Genomic DNA, 19,647 nt, shown 5'->3' with positions numbered 1-19,647 from the left:
AATTATAAGAAAAGCTGTGCAGCCATGTTCATAGAATTCAGTACCGCAATCGAGTTCACAAAGTGTTTCTCTTTTGAGTCGGTCAAGTGGCACGTCTAGAAATTTGCCATCCAAGGCTGAGCATGTGCGGCCACATGAGTTTTCCAAGAAGATACATTCATATACAGAGTGATACAATCATTTACCTCGACATCGTGCCCCCAACAAAATCAAGCCGTTTGCTAAGTGGGTCCAATGCGTAAGGAGCGATATGATCATTTAACTGAGCAAGCTGACTGCAACAAAGTCAGGTCCTTTGCCAAGTGGGTCCATTAAGTGGTCCTCTCCTTGAACGTCTACTCTCACTAAACAACAACGGACGAACGTACATTAAATTTACATAGTAGTATGATTTCTCGCTCAAAATATATATATATATATAAATAAACAAAGCGTAATTCAATATAGACATGAGTGTATATATATATATATATATATATATTTGGTGGAAGAAGATACCAAGTCCTTTTTAATCGTTTAATATTAATTCATATTAATACAAAATGCATATTCAAGTCAAGATCATTCTTACGGATCTAAGGTTACCGCCTGCACGCCTGTGTGTGTTTGCGTGTGACCCTCAAATTGGCCATAACTCTCCAAACAGAGTTGAGTTGAGGAAGAGTGGGATCCCACTTCTCTCCTCGCGACATGGAGGCCATGCCTTAAAAGGGGGGAGAGGAACTTTCAAACCGGGCCCGCAACGTCGCTCGGTGGTTTATGGTTGTGCAGTGGAGTCCACGTAAAGAGTCCACAAAAAGAAGCGTGTGACTATGACCACGTCCCAGCCTTCCCCCTCAAAGCTTGCCTACTTGACTGATAAGACAACACTGTAGACCCGGTTCATGACCCAGACCCAGAACTGGGGTTCCGGTGCAGTTTAAATTGACACTACACAGTACCCCGTTTGCATCAGCGACGTGCCTCTTTGGTCACAACCCGTGGCTAGGCCTGGGCATCGGATATCCGAGTAAGTCCCATCAGGTTTGGATTTGGGTTTGAATTGAATATAAGTTTAAATATCGGGTATCAAGTCAGGCTCGAACTCAATTTTCAGATGTCGGACCAGTCCGAACCAGACTCTTATCTGGGCCGTTCGGGTCGGGCAGGGCCGATGCCCAGGCCTACTGGTGGCGTGGCTGCTTGCTTGCTCAATCGTCTGGATTTGGATCTTGGATCGGATCATATAAAATATCAATCCGTTTTGTGTCCCAACAAGCCCCAAATTAATTGTTCACCACATAAAATATCGCAAGTACAGCACCGTATCGGATAGTTTATGTGTCCCATTTTGCAAAGCGATACAGCCCGCATTGATTGTATCGAATCGAGCTTATACGCATTTCCTTATTTTAAGTTGGAAAAAGGCTTTAATATTATTTATGATGATTGTTTGATGAGACGGAGGACCGATACGGGTTGTATCTGCCGCCGATACGGAATAATTCTATTTGATCGTCGTCGCAACATTAGTCCACGTACCACTGACGTTTTTATTTTCATATTTAAAATAATTTAAAATAAAAATGTATAAAACAATATCATCTCCACTGGCAAGGGCATCCTTTTTTTTTTTTAAATAAAGTCCACATGTTTCATATAGACTATCGAATACAAGTTTGAAGAAAGTTTACTTTAATCACATGAATTAAAACTTGAGCTAAAATAATGAAAAATATAATTCAGCAATATCAATGTTTATCGATACGCCTATTAGAAATTTAAACTAGGAAGTTGAACTAGGAAGTTGAACAAGCCAGCAGTTTTTTCATATCTCATTACGCGCCCGTTAGACATATGGCTCATTTTGACCAACAGGCCTTTAAGTTGAAAGTAGTTGATCTACAAACGCTTATTTTGAAGCTAAATATTAGAATTGATAATAGTGTTTTTTTTAGGTGAGAGGGAGGCAATTCCACTGCTGAGTAAGAGGCCGAAGCCCCCTTCTTGTCTTTGGGTTCAAAAGTTAAAAAGTAATTTGAAAGCAGTTTTTACTATCTTTTGCAGTTTAAAGGAATAGTGTCCACAAAAATCGCATTGACCGATAGGCTCTCACCGCCAGCACCAGCACCACTAGCGATGCTACCCTTCTTGTGACAATCGATAATAATGCTTTTCAAACCTCAACTACAAATGCAGGTGGTTAACTGCAATAAAGGTTCAAAAGTCAGCAGGGTTTTGCAATAGCTGATAAGTCAAGCATTGTCTGAAAAATATTTATGTCATCAAGATGGGCGCTACTAGTGGAGCTGTTTATATGTTATGGCCCATAGCAGGGACTGTGCATTTAGGGCTAGTTCACGAGCAAGTTCAAGTCAAGTTGGGCCAGTTCTAATTCAGCTTTGAGTGTCTTGAAACAAACTCGAATGCATACCCATTTGAGCAATTTACTTTTTTGACAGTTTTATGAAACGTACTTTATATATTCTCTTTTTTGAGCTTAACTGAGCTGCGCCCACGACTCGTTTAGGTTGTTGAGTTCAACTCTTAATTCGAACTCGACTGGTTTAATGAACGAGTCAAGTTTGAGTGAGTCAAGTTTCTAAAGCGAGACTCATTGAGCAACATGTTTGGAACCATAAATGACCAGACATCTTTAATGGTAAACTAGAAGACCCTTCTCTGAAATGTCCCCTTATAAAATAACAAAACTACCCCTCTACTCAAAATGGTGGAATAAGGTTTCCCCCGACCAAACACGGGAAAGCGCCCTGGCTACTTCCAGCCACGAACTTGCTCATTCTTCACTATCACCTCCTTGTTCAGTTCATCTGCTCTCTTTTGTTCTTTCCATTTCTTGAATTGTCATCCGAAATTTTACAAAAACATTCTCAAGTTTTGTTGAAATAACAAAAGGTGTCCTTAAGTTATGGTTTAATTCATTACGCTCTCTAAATTACATTTAAAAAAAGGCTGTTAAACGAAAGAAATGCAACATTAAGCATGCTTTAGTGAAAAGCTCAATTGTCACTATCAACCTCTCTCATTTGTCGGTTTTTCTGAAATGACCTGGCCCTTTTCCTTGTGCATGTTGATGAGACCAACGCCTTTATTTTCTTCTCTTATTCTTTTGATGGTTTCAGATTCACAAAACATGGCAGAAAAAAAAATATAAAGCAAAGCATTTTGTTGGTGTGGCAAAATCAAGATTAGGGTATTTTACAGTCGCCGTGAACAAGCCTAGCTCAGGTCTCGACACCATCGGATCACTAACGCCGACTTTAGTCAAACTATAAACAGGTTTTTAGTATAAAAATTGGGGGTTCTCTATGTTTGTTTAGGATAAAGGAATTATATTATATTATATTATACAGAAAAAAGATTGTGATGTTGTTCTTTGTTTTTAAAGGCGAAAAGTACATGTTTTGTATACTTTTACGAAGAATCTAACTTTAGCTGGCTAGTGGCACAGGCATATAAGGTTTACCTTCACCATTGTCTCGTAACTTAGTTTAAATGCCGATTCAATGGAATTAAATATGATAATCTTTACCCCTTTTTTCAAACAATATGAAAAAAAAAAAAATTAACGCCTTCGAAAAGAAGAAACAAATATCGGGAGGAGTCTTCTTGGGATATAGATGTTCTAGTCCCATTGAAAAAAGAAAAATTAAGTTTCACCTTCCACGTAAAATATTATAGAGCGGTTTTATAAAAAATTAGCGAATTATGCATACAAAAGTTACATTTTTATATGGTATTGTTTGGGTACTATGTAAAAGTAGTTTTGAAATGCATGTAAATATCATGTCGATTTTTGTAGGGACAAGGAGGGGCCAAGGGTGTCAATGTTTACTGGACAGGCGACATATTCCTCACTCCCAAGTTAAGAAGAATCTTTTTTAATATTTATTTGATAAGAACAAAGAAGAAGTTTGAAACGTTGAAAATTCAGATAGAGTTGAAAGACTAGCGAGAAAAAAGTTTTTTTGGGACAATTTAAAGTGTTTTCCAAATTGAGAGACCCAATTATAGAAGCAAAACTACCCTTTTCTTATATGTAACAAGTGCAATATAACCTTTCTTTTTCGAGTAAAGATTTTGGAGACCAAATGTCAAGCATTTGGGAAAAGTTATTCTCAGAAAAACCCGGTTTAAGGAACTTTATTAGGCAATTCAAAAGAGAAGTTAAGTGAAGTTTAGTAATATTTCTACAACTAAAAAAAAAAGCGACAATTTAGTTGACAGGTGTGCTTCATTCTAGGTTCCTAAACAGCCATGAATCTCGAACTCACAGAAATGAAAAAGCTTGGCTTTTTGGACACCACCCTTAAATAAAAAGAGAATAAAAATATTACCAATAAAATTAAGCACGAAAATGGAATTTCTCTGGAAACGGGGGAGAGAAAACTACATGATCACGTTGCCTACCGTCTATTCAAAAGCTTCCAGCCGTCAACTTCCTCCAATTTCCGAATGGAACTTACTCTGCTTTCTTTTTTCTACGGAAATTGATGAGTTACGAGCTCTTTTCGTCCAAGTCAAATCGGACAATGTTTACCAAATCAATCACCTGGTAGCGAAGTTTCGAGTTATTCACCGTCCTGCCGATTTGACTCTTCAATTAGGGCAAAATTCTTTGCTCCTTCTCTCTCGCCCTCCAATTAAGGTTGTGAGGAGGAGGAGGGCAGGATGGCCGGGAAATCTGCCGAGAGGGAGCTCGTGAGCCTCTTCGATGAGGCCAAGAAAGCGGCCGATCTGGCGGCGTCCGGCGGCGGATCGGTCGACGCGAATGAGGTGCGATGCCTGGACGCGCTCCGCCTGCTCCAGGAGTTCCCCGTCAACATGTCGATCCTAGTATCCACTCAGGCAAGGATTTCTTTAATCGACACTTCTAACAGTCAGTCTTTGGGAAAACGAGGAATTATGAATTTTCCCCTTTGTTCGTTTGCTTTCGTTTCTTTCGATGCAAATTGATTGGGGAGGATCTTTTCTTGCAAATTGGATGTGCTTCAGTCATTCGGCCTGCGGATTTTTGGTGCCTTTTTCTTTTCCAAAAATTGAGTGGCGTGCTTGAGTGCGTGATTGACGGGAGCTGTTGGCATGGTTTAAGTTGTCTCCTCTGCGTTCCCTTTAAGTGCTCTACTTGTTTTAAGATTTTATATCGTTTGTTGACTGCATCTCGTTTGTAGATGCCCCAATTTGTCCACTTCTCTAACTCTTTAGGTGCATCAAATGTAAACCCTCCGTGTAATGGAAGTTCATTTTTTTTAAAGGCAATTGTGGTTCAGTTCGAGTTCTGATTATCCAACACATCTTTTCAGTCATCCAGTTATGTATCATTATGAGGTGTTTCGAGAAGAAAATTCTGAATCTTTTGTGAAAACTAGTATCAAGCTCGTTCAGTTCTTGCGTCTGATCCAATGAATCATCGGACTATTTGCTTCTCGTGTTCTCCCTTACAGCTACTTTCCCGTTAAGCGTGTCTGGCTGAAGGAACCGGAAGCGCAAATGCAATCCATGGAATTCGATTTTACGTTGTTTACCACATAACATGGACCAAAAGATAACCAAGTAGCAATGTTCAATTGTTAGGTAAAATTTCCATTGCCTCTCATTTTACATTTGGAATTCAAATGCTGTGACGGTAATCTATTATTGGCAACTTCTTCCAACTTGCTTAATGGAAAACCTTTAAGGGGAATCAGTTTTCCATCTCCATGAATCGACAGGGCAATCATTAGAATAACATCTTCGTTTCGCTGCTGTCACATTTTCCACAAGTAGAACTTTAGTGTTAATATGTTTATTTTATTGTACTTCTAAAATTGTCAATGGCTCGGCTAGAAAGATGCTTGTTTTGGAATATGAACTTGAGACCGTTGTCCGTTGATGCATGCTGGAGACCTCATCATAAATTTTTAGCTTTGTTGGCTACTTGGCTTCCTACTGCCCATGGAGTTTAAACCTTAGGATCTTCAGATTCAATGTTGCTATTATAATAGACTCTAGCTGTGAGCTCTTCTTGATTTGGCTTTTTGTTTGCCTAAATGCTACTCGTCTCTTTTGGTAACTTCAGTCCGACCCTCACTCACATTGGAGTAGTTTTACATGAGGAAGACTGTGGAGAACCGATTCCATGGTGGGCAAATTATAAATAATAAATAATAGCCGGAACGTAGCAACGTTTTTGTTCTCGTTTCATTGTAATGTCTTAGAAACCTTTAATTGTTTTGGCTAAGTACAATTCTACCTATGGGAGGACGCCATGGTGATGAATGAGGAATAGGGGTTAGTTTGTTCTCTTTCCTGCAGATGAGAAATTTAGCGATTGAAGTCCATAATTTCTGCCATTCATCATGCTTTCTTGTGCATTTACTTGATCTAAGTTTAGGAAGACTACGTGTGAATGTCTCCTCAGTGCCAGGAACCAATGCACAGATTGGGCAAAAGCTTAAAATTCCATCAGTGACTCCAAACTTTTGGGTCAAAAGGACTAATATCTGTAAGCAATGTTGGCATCAATGGAGAAGAGTTATAAGTTGAATATCCATGCTCTGAGGATCTCTGACTGAAAAGATGACTCTGTGGGCGATGTTGAAATTTTGAAATTTACTATGATGGGAAATCTTATGGGGAGTTCACTATACTCTATGGGGATGAAGATGGGTTCCTAAAGAGAGTCATAGAGGAAATTAAATGTAGTCCTGTATGCGTATCTGGTAGAATATCTCGTTTTGGATCCCCCTAGTTATGCATCTAAAATTTGATCTGTAGGGCTGTGGTTTACTTGGTTGGTTATGTAGGGAGTCTGGTCTGAGTCCAAGTCTGCATAAATTATGTTTGGATTTGATTTTTCCTCAGCAAGATATCTTGTGGGTTTTAACAAGGTCTTTTTGAGCCAAGGGTTGTTGATACATCTTTCTCTTTAAATTCTAATGATTGATTTTGTTTCATGTATTTGTGGTATTTTATTTAATTTCAGGTGGGAAAGCGGCTTCGAGGCTTGACTAAGCACCCTAGGAAGAAAATCCAGTCAAAGGCTTCAGAGTTGATTGAGCTCTGGAAAAATGTAGTCATGGAGGAGACAGCAAGAAACAATAGGAAAAGTAGCAGCTCACTGAGCTCAGAAGGTGAGAGTTCAGTTAAATCTGGTAACAAAGCTGAAAAGGTAGAGGTTGTGAAATTGAAGAATGACAAGGCTGAGAAGACCACCTCGAGTGTGGAAGCCATGAGAGATGAAAAGCTTCTGAAACCACAAATAAGTAAGGTGGAGAAATTGGAAAGGCCTGAAAATGTCAAAGTCGTGAAGGTGGCCAAGGAGGACAAGGGACTGGTTAACGACAAGAAACCCGCCTCCTCTTCTGTCATTCCGCCTAAGCTGTCAGCCATGGTGAAATGCAATGATCCTGTGCGTGATAAGCTCCGGGAACTTCTTGCTGAAGCTTTCACAAAGGTTGCAAGTGAAGCTGAAGATGATACGATCGATGAAGTGAATAAATGTGACCCCATTCGTGTTGCTGTAACTGTTGAGTCTGTCATGTTTGAGAAGTTAGGTCGCTCTAATGGTGCCCAAAAATTTAAGTACAGATCCGTCATGTTTAATCTGAAAGATGCCAACAACCCAGATCTGCGTAGGAAAGTTCTTCTAGGAGAGGTGAAGCCAGAAAAGCTTATTACTATGACGCCAGAAGAAATGGCTAGTGAAAGGAGAAAACAAGAGAACAAACAGATCAAAGAAAAGGCACTCTTTGATTGTCAACGTGGAGGACCTGCAAAAGCCACAACTGATCAGTTCAAATGCGGCCGATGCGGACAGAGGAAAACCACATACTACCAGTTGCAAACTCGGAGTGCCGACGAACCAATGACAACGTTTGTGACATGTGTGAACTGTAATAATCACTGGAAATTTTGTTAATTTTTTTGTAGTGTATTTGCTACTTGTTAATTCACTCGTGAAAGAATGAATTTATTATTGTTCGGCACTTGTAGTTGGGTTACCCTGGTCTTTTGTTTCCCTTTCATTCTTCGAGCCACAATATATATATATATATATATATATATATATATATAGTTGGATTCCGCCGCCCTCTTACACAGCTGCCCGGTGGGCCGTGAGAATCCAGTGCCTCGGTATATATATATATATATTCCAAATTTTAGATGGGCAAGTCGAGGCTAGGATTCTTACCAGGGTATGCAATAAAGACTCAGATGGCTATCGACGTTCTTGAAGGTCATTAATCCAACTATTAAGGCCAGGTGGAGGGAGCCCTTTTTTTTCCATGGCTTGAAAATCACATGGGAGAGTGAGACGCAATAGATGTGAAAATACTCTGCTGGCCTATCATTTGCATAAAATGGAAATCCAACAGAAATCGCTCACAACTTCTTGGCACTTCAGAAAAAACAAAGGGAAGTCACGTATAGCATGAACATGAAAATTCATGTTTTATACAAATGAAAACAAAAAAAGTTCTTTATTCTTCAAGTGCTGAAGAATATGCAGAAAACATTTGCATTGCTTTGTATAAAAAATGCGAAACCGTGATATGAAAGGGGTAGGCCATGTAAAGCCTCAAGCAGAGGCAAAAAAGAAAAAAGAAATTACAGAATTTGATCTATCCTGTCTCCTGTTGCTTCCACCGCCACACGATTTTCTGCATTCTCCAGCTTTACCTGATTAAAGGAAAAAGTGGTTTGTGATTATGTGATACCCTCAAAGAAGATAAGAAGCTGTGAGAATTCACAAGCAGTTGGTCGGGGCTTTCCAAAACAGAGACCATTAATAGCTAAAATTTGCAGCAGTTAATGAACAGAAATTGTATAAAAGAAGGTCGCTACTAACATCTCTTTGAGATAGTTTAAGGTGTAGTAGAACATCTGATGGTGAGACGAGTTGGACAAAGGGTACCTTGTTCGTTGACACTGATCTACCAACAGAAAACATGATGTGGTTCTATTTTAACATTCGTCGCGAGCACTAAAAATAAGTTAAATTTTTCTAGATAGTAACCTTCCCGTCTTTCTTCATTCTACAGTTCATGTCTTGCTAAATTAGAAAATTATTACCTAATCGTCCTGTACTTGGTGGTGAAGCTCTATTGCGGTGACGATGCCCTGGGGTTACGACTTATGAGGAAAGAGCCATGGGGAAGACTATAACCTAATCACTGTTTTATTTTCCGGGGCCTTCAATCGAAAAGACATATTTAATATTTTCTCATAGTTAACTTTGCCATGGTGAAAAATTCACATTTGTGCAGCAGACAAAGTTTGAATTTCCTCAACGGCTGTGCCAAAGAGGAGGTCTGAGTCCAGTTGCAGTTGAAGAAGCAGTTCTCTTAATTTGTGCCGAGATCGCTGGTGCAGGGGGGGAAACTTGATCCACTTGCTGCCCTTTTTCCGGCAGGTTAAATAAATAGGCCTCTTTTATTGTTCCTCTCTTGAGGCTGTTCCAAAAATAATTTCAACTTGAGAACTCTTTTGGGGTAAATGGAAAGAACTGTTGGCACCTCTGTTTACATATAAACAAGCTTTAAATATTGAAACTGCAGGGCTAGCACGTGCCGGGTCTAGCATGAAATTTTGATGATGCAAAGAGCCATTGGCACCCTACAGGCGTGCACTTAAACTAGTGTGGTGACAAATTCCAAGAAATTTAGAAAACTCTCTCTTCTGGTTGTCAACTGTAAACTAGGCATCCATTTGCATTCAACAAGAAAGAGGATCAACCATCATCAAATTCATGAGGGCATGGGGTGGATCATCTCAGTTAGTGGGTTTACAGCATGTTCGGCACTATTAGTGGGCTTGCATCTTGGGCAGCTCAAGATGTACTCTAGTACCACATCATCAGAAGTTTTTTTTTTCTTGTTTATCAAACTTATGGGATACGGACGCCCTGTTTTTCACCAATTAGGCAGCTAAAATTATTGTCTAAGAAACTACAGTGTGAGGTTCAGCTTGTCGAAGAGAATGTAGTTTAGGTACCTACCTGCGACGGGTCTCCTGTTTTTGGTTTTGGTCGATGCTTCTCTCTAAGTGGAACTACTGGTTGGAAACCCTGAAAAAGAAAAAGGTAAAAGGAATCAAACTCAGATTGATTATTAAACAGCAAACAGAATGTAGGACTGAACTGGTTTTCATAGAACAGAACATCGAAATTCATTCATGAGTTAAATGCTTACTAACAAACAATCGTTCAGCTCCTTCAAACTCAGCAATCTCTCGAGCTCCATTTCTAGCCTCTCTTGTGCCTTCCATCTCAGTTCCAACTGTTCCTCCATCCTCTTCATCACTTGATCCTTCGCCTTAAAAATATCATCCGTTTTCGCTCTCTCAACACGAAGACGTTCATTTTTCTGCCGAATCATCTCCAGTTCCTCTGCTAGAGATGCATCCATGTCATTTTTCGGCAGAAATGCTACCTTCCCTGGATCGACATTGGAGACAAATTTTCCGCTTCCCTTGTCTTCAGCCAATGAAATGATTATCCATTTATCATCTGAGCACCGACGACCTGCAGGACCAATTTGTGACGCATCCTCACGTTTTCTCCATTGGAGATCTCTCCCAGCAGATGCCGTAATGCGACCAACATCCTTGTTCTCCTTGTCTGCGGTTGCAGCAACAGCAATGGTGATCCATTTGCAGTCTGTCTCACAGTTTCCATCAAGATTACTGATGTTGGTAGCCGGAATATTCTTTGGGGCCAATGGTATTCGTCGGATTTTAGGCTTGAAAGTGCCCTTTGGAGTAATGCGAGATCTGGTTGAGGCCATGTTTCTCTGCAGAGTGCTTGAAGGAGGGTCAAGGAGGTTGATCGTCAACCACCGTCAGTAGTTTGAAATAAAGGGGAGGCGGCAACGGCTACTTATATTTGAATTTTGTCGAACCGTACTTCAGCAGGTTTTGGAACCGAAGCCCCAGAATGTGGGGCTGCAATAATTTTGAACCAGGTCCATTGTTGGCAGTTTAGCTTAATATTAGTGGTTGGATGGACCCTTGTACTAAATACAGCCCCCTCAAATAAAAGATCCGGACTCAGATCCGGTATGGTACAGCAGAGTTAACCAGGCGCCAATCCCAAACTTGAGCCTCCATCAGACACGGGTGAATCCAGGCCGGACCAAAGTACTAACATGGGTCCAAATCAAAATCCAGTCAGAACCATATCCAGGACTCGAAAGGATGAGTTGGTTAAACCATGTTAGTACGTGGTAAAATAATTTGAATATGCGTTTTTCAGGACTTTCAGATTTTAAAGATGGAGATGCAAATGGGCCACAGTTATCGTTCCACTGACCTGAGGCTGGATCCGATTGCTCAGGCTTATTGGATCAATAAGTGGATTATAATGTTATAGTTTGTAGTTGAGCTCAAATCTAGACTGCTCTGAGATTTGCAAGAATCTTAATCTAATGTAGAAGTAAGTTCTTAAATAGCTTGAGTTGGGGTTCAGTTTCAGAAAATCACAGCGTCGACCACTAACCAGGTTGAGGCTTAGCAGTATGATCAATTCATACCCACAAGTGCTTCTCCCTGCACCATTGAGCAGAAGGCCAGACTGGAGAAGGTTTACTGTATTTGCAGCATCCTTCGTCCTGATGCCAAAAAGCTGCAGACAACAACTGTGCCTTGCCAATCCACGGTTTTTTCCAAAACAAACAGACTGAAACGAACACTGAAAACCACTAATGATATTCTCTGCAACTCTCTTCTCTTGGCAAAGCATCGTCACACTTTGTATGTGACTTTGTACCAAGAGATGGGGCAAGACTTGAACTTTTTCCGATTTTGAAGTCCAAAACCTCTAGCTAAGTGGTCGGAACGACTATCGGAGCAGAATCTTTTTAGTTCAAGAAAGAGAGAAAGGAAAGCAGATTCGCACAAGCCATGCATTTGCATGGCGTGTCAGACTCACCAGTGGCGGAGGGATATGGTCCGCCCCACCGCCACCGGTGGCTAGACGTCAAATTCTCCATTTCTTTTTGAGAAGTGTCGTCGACTGGACCACATTTCATCTTTAGGCCAGACGTAGAGTCGGCCGGACTTACAAGAAAACAAAAACAGAAAAACAACAGAAAGATACTACTGCGGTCAAAAGTAATTAATTTGCCTTCTACTCAGAATGGAAACATAACTTTGTTAAAAACGGATTTTTAAATGTCTTTTCGTTGATATATATATATATATGGTAACTAGAGTCACCTACCCAGTTAATCAAATCCATCTGCTTTATATAAGATTATAAATAATTAAGAGAAAACAAAAAAAAGGTATAAAATCGTATTAGATTAAGGAAATGCTCATCACTTATTTCTTTTTGTTTTTTTATTTAACCATCTATAATGATGGATGGCTGGATAATTCTGACAAAACTATATATATATAATTCAACAAAACAGGCTTCACAGTAAACACATCATCAACAAAAGATTTGAAGTTTTCATAATTTTTGGAGCGGGAACACCTGGAGGTTCACATACAAACCGTCCATCTTAACAGCTATCGATATGCACACCTAAGATGGATGACTACCAGGAAAGTTTATATATGTATAATCCAACGGCATAAATATATTCAACAAGTCCGAAAATCCATCTACTTTTTTTATCTTACAAAATTTTACGCATTTCAGTACCAACCAAATTCTGATGCACGCACCTCACATTTGGGTGATTCACATGACTAACTCTATACTTATAAGTCTGAGCATAAAAGTTTAAAATTTATAATGAGATTCTATGTATAAATAATCATATTACGGGGGTAGAAAAAAAATCATTAAATATTTGAGACCGACGCCATGGTGGTGATCTGACACCATTTTCCGTTTGGGGAGAAAAGGGCTCTTGTAATAAATACCAAGGAAATGAATTTTTTAATACAAGATACTTTATCAAGTCCCAATGTAGGAAATCTCATCCACATGAGAGCATCTCGATTTGAAATTAGGTTCGGAAACTCTAGTTTGAATCTCTACTCTTATTTAGTTCATTTTAGTAATGTCTACAGATGATCCAAGTCTTAGGGAGCATTTGAATGACATAGCATAACTAGTTTTCAGAGGTAAAAAAAAAAAAAAAAGTTTTGCTTCCAAAACGCCATTTCAGGCGCGTTTGAATGATAACATAAATGAGTTTTACCATAAACCAAGTGGGGGATGCAAGGGTTAGAAAAAGTTATTTTTTCATCTTGTTAAATATTTTTATCAAATCAATATCAAAATCATGTAAACGGGGAACATGTTTGAGATGTATTTTTCAAGTAAAAATAACAGAAGATTTAAATATGATTTTTTTTTTATAGGTCGTACGTTGTTCGTGTAAAATTTTGTTAGGAACTAAGAGTATTGTTAAAAGTCTAAGAAGTAGTGGGATGTCGAGGTAATTTTTTAAAAGGGATGCTGCGCCGTTTTAAAATTTTGTGAAAAATAATGCGTCGGATGAGTTTATACTAACTTGGAGAAAAAAAAAATATTTTGAAAACTAAATTATTAAATGAACAAATACAAGAATCCGTTCACAAAATTAACTAAGTAAACACAATCTCCTTATTAGATAGCCTAAGAAACAACATAGGAAACGTTTTCTTGTTTCTTGTTGCTGACATAAGTTTATTAACGAAAACATTTCTTTTTCACTCTCATATCGAATGCAGTTCAATGCTTGTAAGAATAAAGCATCGGCCCTTTTTCTGCTGGAAAGATGATGAATCCAAATGTTCTTTGAAGAGGTGATTTAATTTTTTGTCCAATAAATTTTACCTTGTTTGATAAACACCTGAAATATTTTGTAGAAATATTCTCTGGACTTACCAAACACAATCAGAATCCATGGGAAAAAATTTTCCTTTCGCCTTATTTCAGAATTTTTTTTCTAAGAAAAAAAAGTCAAGGTGCAAAGATCCAGAGATTTTTTTTTTCAGATGCATCAAACACAAAATGAACTAAATAAGAGTAGAGATTCAAACATTTGAAATATTTTGTAGAAATATTATCTGGACTTACAAAATGCAATCAGAATTCATGGAAAACAAATTTTCATTCACTTTCTATGGAAAAAAAATCCAAGGTACAAAAATCCATAATTTTTTTTGGGTGCATCAAACACAAAATGTTTCCATGTTTACCAAACATTTGAAAATGTAGAAAACATTTTCTGGAAATACCAAATGCAACCTGAATTGCGGGAGCAACAATTGGTTTGTTTGAGCAGGGATTGGAACGTCCTTCGATTGCAATCAGTCCAAGTCCAAGAAAAGGAAGTACTAGAAATGGTGGGCCGCCGCTACACACGATAGGAGACATTGTTGAGCACATTTCAGAAAAAGGTTTTCCGGTGGGACGAACATCCCGGAAAACTTTTTTCTGCCCGTTAGGGCTGGGTAGAGAGAGAACAGTTCTCCCAGCAGCTTCACCGTAGCCACCCTCATTCCTCCGTCTGTCCCCAGCGATCTGGAGATCTCCGCGAGAGGCGCGTCGCACCTCCTATGTCATCTTCTCCTCTTCTTATTTTGAGGCCGAGCCGGAGTGCCGAGTGCGTAGTCGTCGTCTCGTCTGCAGCAGCGAACCCCTTCCTGAAGTTCGCCAAATCAGGTGTGTCTCTCTCTCCCCCCTCCCCTCAAAACCCTTTCATGGATCAAATGCTTTTGTTTTTGAGGTTATTTTGGTTTTCTTTCCTTTTGGCTGGTCTGGCACTCGATTGCGCAGCAAATTCTGGACCCTTTTATCTCTGGTAGGCCACGTTGACGTTCGAGTCGGAGAAGGCTGTGAGCATCGAATCCGCGGCTTGTTTCTGAGTCATTCTTATGAAACTCGATGGCTAAGTTTTTTTATCTGTTTTGACCGAAGAAACTATGGACACTATATGATTTTTAGTCTAAGAAGATTAGGGTTTCTTTTTTTTTTCCTGTATGTACTCTTTCTGGAACAATTTTTTTATGTAGGCTTGGTTTAATAAGCCGAAAAGAAAGAAAAAGGCGCTGAACATGTGACCACGAAAAATTGATTTATCTTGTAGTACCGATTTCTATTGAATTTTTAATTTCTCGCAAGATGTAGAACGTTCCATTTTATTTGAAGTTCTCGTTAAGTATTTGAGCACCATGGCGGACCCTTTTCCAATCAGAATCATCACATATTGATAACAGCTTTACAATCATCTGGTTATTATTGTGTTGACGAAAATTTTCAGGGAGTGGTGATTATTTGAATGGAATACTGAAGAATTTGAAAAACCTGTTGCCTTTTGGTGCCTTGCAGTGGATTTTGTCTTTTTATATTTACCGTTCCTGAGGTAGTAGAACACATTGGTGTCTTTATTTGAAGTTGAAGTGGCTTTTATTTTGATTATCTTGGGTTTTCAGGACATTTATCTTCTGTTTTTATGTTTAGCCCCCATTCCCAATGTTCTAAATTGAATGGTTAATTGCAGTCAGAATGTATACAGCAAGGAGGAAAATTCAGGAAGACAAGGGTGTTTATCCTTCTGTGTTTGAGCCTTGAGGAGACAGTTGCACGGGTTAAAAATGTGAACTGTGTGGCTACTTTAAGGCATGACTTGAAGCATTCTACCTATCAGCTGTAACCATTTCTCACCTTGCTGGCTTTTAAAAGTGATCTCAAGGACCTGTTCATCGACTCAGCTGTGTAAGGACTTTATGTTTGTCTCTGCTTTATATCCTTGATGAAATCCTTTTTACAAAAGGGATTTAATGGTGGAGGGTGAGGCCTGCGTCAACATCCGCAAGCGCAAGGTCATCCCGTACGAGCTCTCCATCCAGTTCTCCTGTGAGGGCGAGGCCCAGGATTCTTCTTTTGAGGGCAGGGCTAACACTTTTCTCAAGGGTGACGGCCTCGTCGACTTCCTTACATTGCCGACAAGAACACAGATGATGAATGTGAGATCAAGATCAGCATCAAGGATGAGGACGACATCGGGAGATGGACCAAGGAGGTGTTTGTTGCTACTGGCATTCCGATCTTGCTTGAGAAGGTGAAGCTATACGTGAAGGCGACGAAGAAGCAAGCGCCAAAGAAGGAAGGTTTTGATTATCTATCGTTGTTTTTGAGTTGTTTGTCTCTTTTTTCATTACTGATAACATCGGTAATTAACTATATGAATCGTCTAAAATTTTAGGTGTTTTCACTTTCATTTTTTTCTCTGAAAGAAGAATAAAATTGTCTGAAATGCTGCTAAGGTAAGGGCCATATGCAAATGATTGGTAGATATTATTTGTTTGTTTATTTCTCAATTCTATGCTTTGGTAGCTTTATGCTGAATTGCTGGAATAAGTAATGGATGAAACTAACATTTAGCTTTGATTGTTTTTCTAGTCTGTGTCTGATGTATGGCATTTCCACATGAATGCACCAATGCCTAGACCTACACTCTTCCACGTAAAAATCTGTCAGGTAAGCAATCTCCATTCTATTGCTGCTGCATTATATTCATTTATTTCTGTGGATTTATGATGGTAATTTGTTTCTTTTTTACTTCACTTGGGTTAATGGCTTTTTGACTAATAGGATATGAGTTTAATAGGTTGTTTCTTTAGTGTTTTCTGGCAGATTAGTTTTTCTTTGAGAGGTGCTGCCAACAATTTAATTATGTTATGCTTGTTATGTGAGATCTTCAAGCATGACTTGTTATTTGATTGGATTTTGTTTGGGATTAGGATTGAATACATATCAGTGATGAACTATAACGGGTTACTGTGGAACAAACGCTCGTGTCACATGTCGCTGGCATGGCGCCAGAGCGCAAGAGATGGATTCTGCTGCTATATTAGCACAAGAGATGGCTCGATCTCTGCTGCTTTACCCTTTTTGTCCATATAATACAGCTATGGCGCTTCGACCTTTGTTGCCAAAGGTGATAACTTTTGTTGCGCGATGGAAACAAAATAATAAACAATCACTTCGGTCTCTAGATGTCTCCAGCAGCACAAACATATGTTTGAATGGTGTGAATATTCCTATGGAAAATGGTGTGAATGTTCCCATGGAAAATTAATTTTCTGACTAATTGATTTCCTAATGGCCCTGTTTTTTGACCTATATTTCACACTAAAAGCTAAAAACAACATGCAAATCATGTCATATATATATATAATATATTATATATGTATATAATCTGTTTTAACCTGAAGTAAGTGTCCTCCTGTTCAAATTTTGTCAGTGTGTTTATCCGTAGTTTTTTTGTGTGCAGAATGCATTTGAAATGGTGACATTCATCTGGTCCCTAGTAAATTTCTAAGCCAGCAAATAGCAACAAGTGTACTTGGTTTTTCTTCTTTCATGTGCGTCCGTGCACAGTAGAATAAACATTGCATAGCAATAGCAATATGAATCAGCTAGACCATGACCATCAACACACTAAGGGATCTACCTTCACGCAATATGTGTACCAGAAAGCAGTTGATAGTTCAACTATTTTATATGTTTTTAAAATTATTAAATTAATTTTATTGCAATTCATTTTTTTACTTTTTTTATTTCAATAATGATTTATGACTTATAAGGGACTCATAAGGGGCTTTGACTTATAAGGTTAAGCTAACACAAAACTTCCATGGTATATAAGAGTCTATATTTGTTGTCAAAGATTTGATAGAAGTTCAAATTTTATCATTAAGTTATTTGAAGATTACGAGGAGTAATCATTCATAATAAGAACTTATTTGTTTCGGTAACTGTTAAGTACTGAGAGTAATTTTACTGGTCATTTTTTATTCTTCTAATGGGACTTTGCATTCAGTAGGTAGCATAGGCAGCATTTACCTGTTATGCACGTTCATGGAGAGAAATTTTTCTTATTTTTTATATGCGACTTTGAATGTAACCTCCATTATCCAATTTGGCAATGCTTTATGAGTGCCTTGAAAATCGACCAAATTTTGTTGGGTTGATGTTGAACCGCAACTCAATCAACTATCAGGAACCAGAACCCAGCATGTGTAACTTTTTTCAATTCATGGACCTCTGTTTACAATGACAAGGTCTTTTATGATATATTAGATTGTCTGTTTAATGTTTAACTTTTTAATTAAGAAACCTCTTGTTTTTGCAATTTTGAAATCATAAATTAAGGTAAACTACGGATTTGGTTTATCCATTTGATAGATGATGCATTGATTTTGGTCATGTGTCGTTTCCTGTACTATAGTTGCTTTTAGATTCATGTGCAGCTCTGTAAGAAAAAACAAAGATGTGAGGTCCATATTTGATCATGCTAGTTCCTTGATCATTCGCCTGAGGCTTTTTTATTAACTTATTGTTTCATTGCTTTTTGGTTTTGGATACGAGGCTTTGATTCATTGCTTTTGATCCTGCAGGCTAGGGCTGTGATACTAATGTTGGAACTTTGTTGTTCCACCCAAGATCTAACCTGCAATGTCCCAGCAATAATAAAACAACAACTCAACAAAGCACACAAGCAGCAAAGTGGAAGGAAACTTGAAGAAACCAACGGAAGAGAGAGCGAGATTGATTTGATAACTAATAGAAAATGCAACATGCTCCCTCTACCTCCTAGGATATGCTAGCATCCCTTTTCATGATTGCTGTAACAAAAAATAAACAAAAATATAACTATATGAAAATAGAAAAGGGTATAAGCTTTAATCACAAAAGAGAGAGAGAGAAGCAGGCACCTGAGGTGAGCAGTTCATGTGTGTGCCTTGCCGTGGTTGAGGGTCGCGCTTGAGCCGTGCGCTTCAAACGCCTCAAACAACACATGGAGCATGTGTTGGTGGCGGTTTAATCGGTTATAGCGCCGTATACCGGTGCTAAATTGCCCCGTTATAGACCTGTACCGGTGATAGCTTATTCCAGTGACATAAAGCACCGGTATAAGGTCGTACAGCGGGGAAGCTCTTCACCGATATAAAACAGAATGGCGACGACCAAAGTCACCGGTGTAGATTACTAGCGGTCGCTTACCTCACCGGTATAGATTTATAACGGTGGTTGTTACCAACCATGTCTTCTGTTCTCCTCATGTTTGTGAATGAATCACAGTAAGCTTGGAGAAGGAAGGATGAGGATTTGAAATTGCTGCAACAAGAAGTCTAGATGGTTAATAGGAGTGCTCGATTTCAACTTTTTGTATGGTGGCATTCGGATTAGAGATACGAAGGCTTTTGGAAGCACTGTCTGGCTCTTGAATGGAACCTGTTATCTGATTGTAATTTATGTAGAACTGATCATTTTATTTGTATAATGTTGACTAAAGATATAGTCCCACTCACCATGTCCCTCTCACTTTATTGGTACCAATATGAGTTTGGTCTCCACCAAATGTTCTACCCAATCCAAAACCTAAAATCATTGGATTCATCATGGTATCCGACAACATGTTGCTGGTCTTTAGGTCTCTGGGAATCACTTTCAGCCTTGATTGTTGGTGGAGTTATTGAAGGCCTCGATCGATGCCAGTTACTGTTTCATAGCGTTTTCCCCAACCTAGCGCTTGCTCAAAGCTTGATCTGCACATGATTTGGAGATTCAAAGATTAAACAAATTCTTTGTTGACATACCATAATTTCAGTCTCGAAGCATGAGACCATTCTGGCACAATGAATTTCTTCATTCAAGGAACTAAAGAGGGAAGGGACATCCTCTTTTGGATATTTGTTTACTAAATTCAGGCCCCGTTT

At 38.9% G+C, this 19,647-nt stretch overlaps 2 protein-coding genes and 1 long non-coding RNA gene across 5 annotated transcripts; 2 read left to right on the top strand and 1 right to left on the bottom strand.

The window, feature by feature from the left end:
- The first annotated feature begins 4,438 nt into the window (after nt 1–4,438).
- LOC116263318 (transcription elongation factor TFIIS-like) lies at nt 4,439–7,982 on the top strand. The gene is made up of 2 exons (XM_031643009.2): nt 4,439–4,848; nt 6,965–7,982. The coding sequence occupies exons 1-2, from the start codon at nt 4,672–4,674 to the stop codon at nt 7,898–7,900; spliced, it is 1,113 nt and encodes a 370-aa protein (XP_031498869.1). The 5' UTR covers nt 4,439–4,671; the 3' UTR covers nt 7,901–7,982.
- A 397-nt stretch (nt 7,983–8,379) lies between these two features.
- On the bottom strand, nt 8,380–10,807 carry LOC116263212 (uncharacterized). Of its 2 annotated transcripts, none has more exons than XM_050080234.1 (3): nt 10,173–10,807; nt 9,976–10,048; nt 8,380–8,661 (listed from the first exon to the last, which is right to left on the bottom strand). In XM_050080234.1, the coding sequence occupies exons 1-3, from the start codon at nt 10,764–10,766 to the stop codon at nt 8,561–8,563; spliced, it is 768 nt and encodes a 255-aa protein (XP_049936191.1). In that variant the 5' UTR covers nt 10,767–10,807; the 3' UTR covers nt 8,380–8,560. The 2 variants fall into 2 exon arrangements, with proteins under 2 accessions (XP_049936191.1, XP_031498719.1); XM_031642859.2 differs by having other exon boundaries at nt 9,980–10,048.
- A 3,418-nt stretch (nt 10,808–14,225) lies between these two features.
- LOC116262928 (uncharacterized) lies at nt 14,226–19,178 on the top strand. Of its 2 annotated transcripts, none has more exons than XR_004174538.2 (5): nt 14,226–14,584; nt 15,423–16,032; nt 16,128–16,188; nt 16,325–16,402; nt 18,325–19,178. It is a non-coding gene; the product is annotated as an uncharacterized LOC116262928 (long non-coding RNA). The 2 variants fall into 2 exon arrangements; XR_007574504.1 differs by lacking the exon at nt 18,325–19,178 and adding an exon at nt 16,666–16,920.
- Nucleotides 19,179–19,647: the final 469 nt, after the last annotated feature.

The sequence above is a fragment of the Nymphaea colorata genome, chromosome 10 (genome assembly GCF_008831285.2).
Source record: "Nymphaea colorata isolate Beijing-Zhang1983 chromosome 10, ASM883128v2, whole genome shotgun sequence".
NCBI lineage: Eukaryota > Viridiplantae > Streptophyta > Magnoliopsida > Nymphaeales > Nymphaeaceae > Nymphaea > Nymphaea colorata.
This window is presented reverse-complemented; position numbering and strand designations above follow the sequence as displayed.

What these genes read in the sequence shown, in the direction of transcription:
- LOC116263212 (XM_050080234.1), bottom strand. Translation starts at nt 10,766, where the DNA reads ATGGCCTCAACCAGATCTCGCATTACTCCAAAGGGCACTTTCAAGCCT. An exon ending in AGCTGAACGATTGTTTGTTA is followed by an intron (nt 10,049 to 10,172) that starts GTAAGCATTTAA and finishes TTTCTTTTTCAG; the next exon opens with GGTTTCCAACCAGTAGTTCC. An exon ending in AGGAGACCCGTCGCAGGTAG is followed by an intron (nt 8,662 to 9,975) that starts GTACCTAAACTA and finishes TCCTTTAATCAG; the next exon opens with GTAAAGCTGGAGAATGCAGA.
- LOC116263318 (XM_031643009.2), top strand. Translation starts at nt 4,672, where the DNA reads ATGGCCGGGAAATCTGCCGAGAGGGAGCTCGTGAGCCTCTTCGATGAG. An exon ending in CGATCCTAGTATCCACTCAG is followed by an intron (nt 4,849 to 6,964) that starts GCAAGGATTTCT and finishes ATTTAATTTCAG; the next exon opens with GTGGGAAAGCGGCTTCGAGG.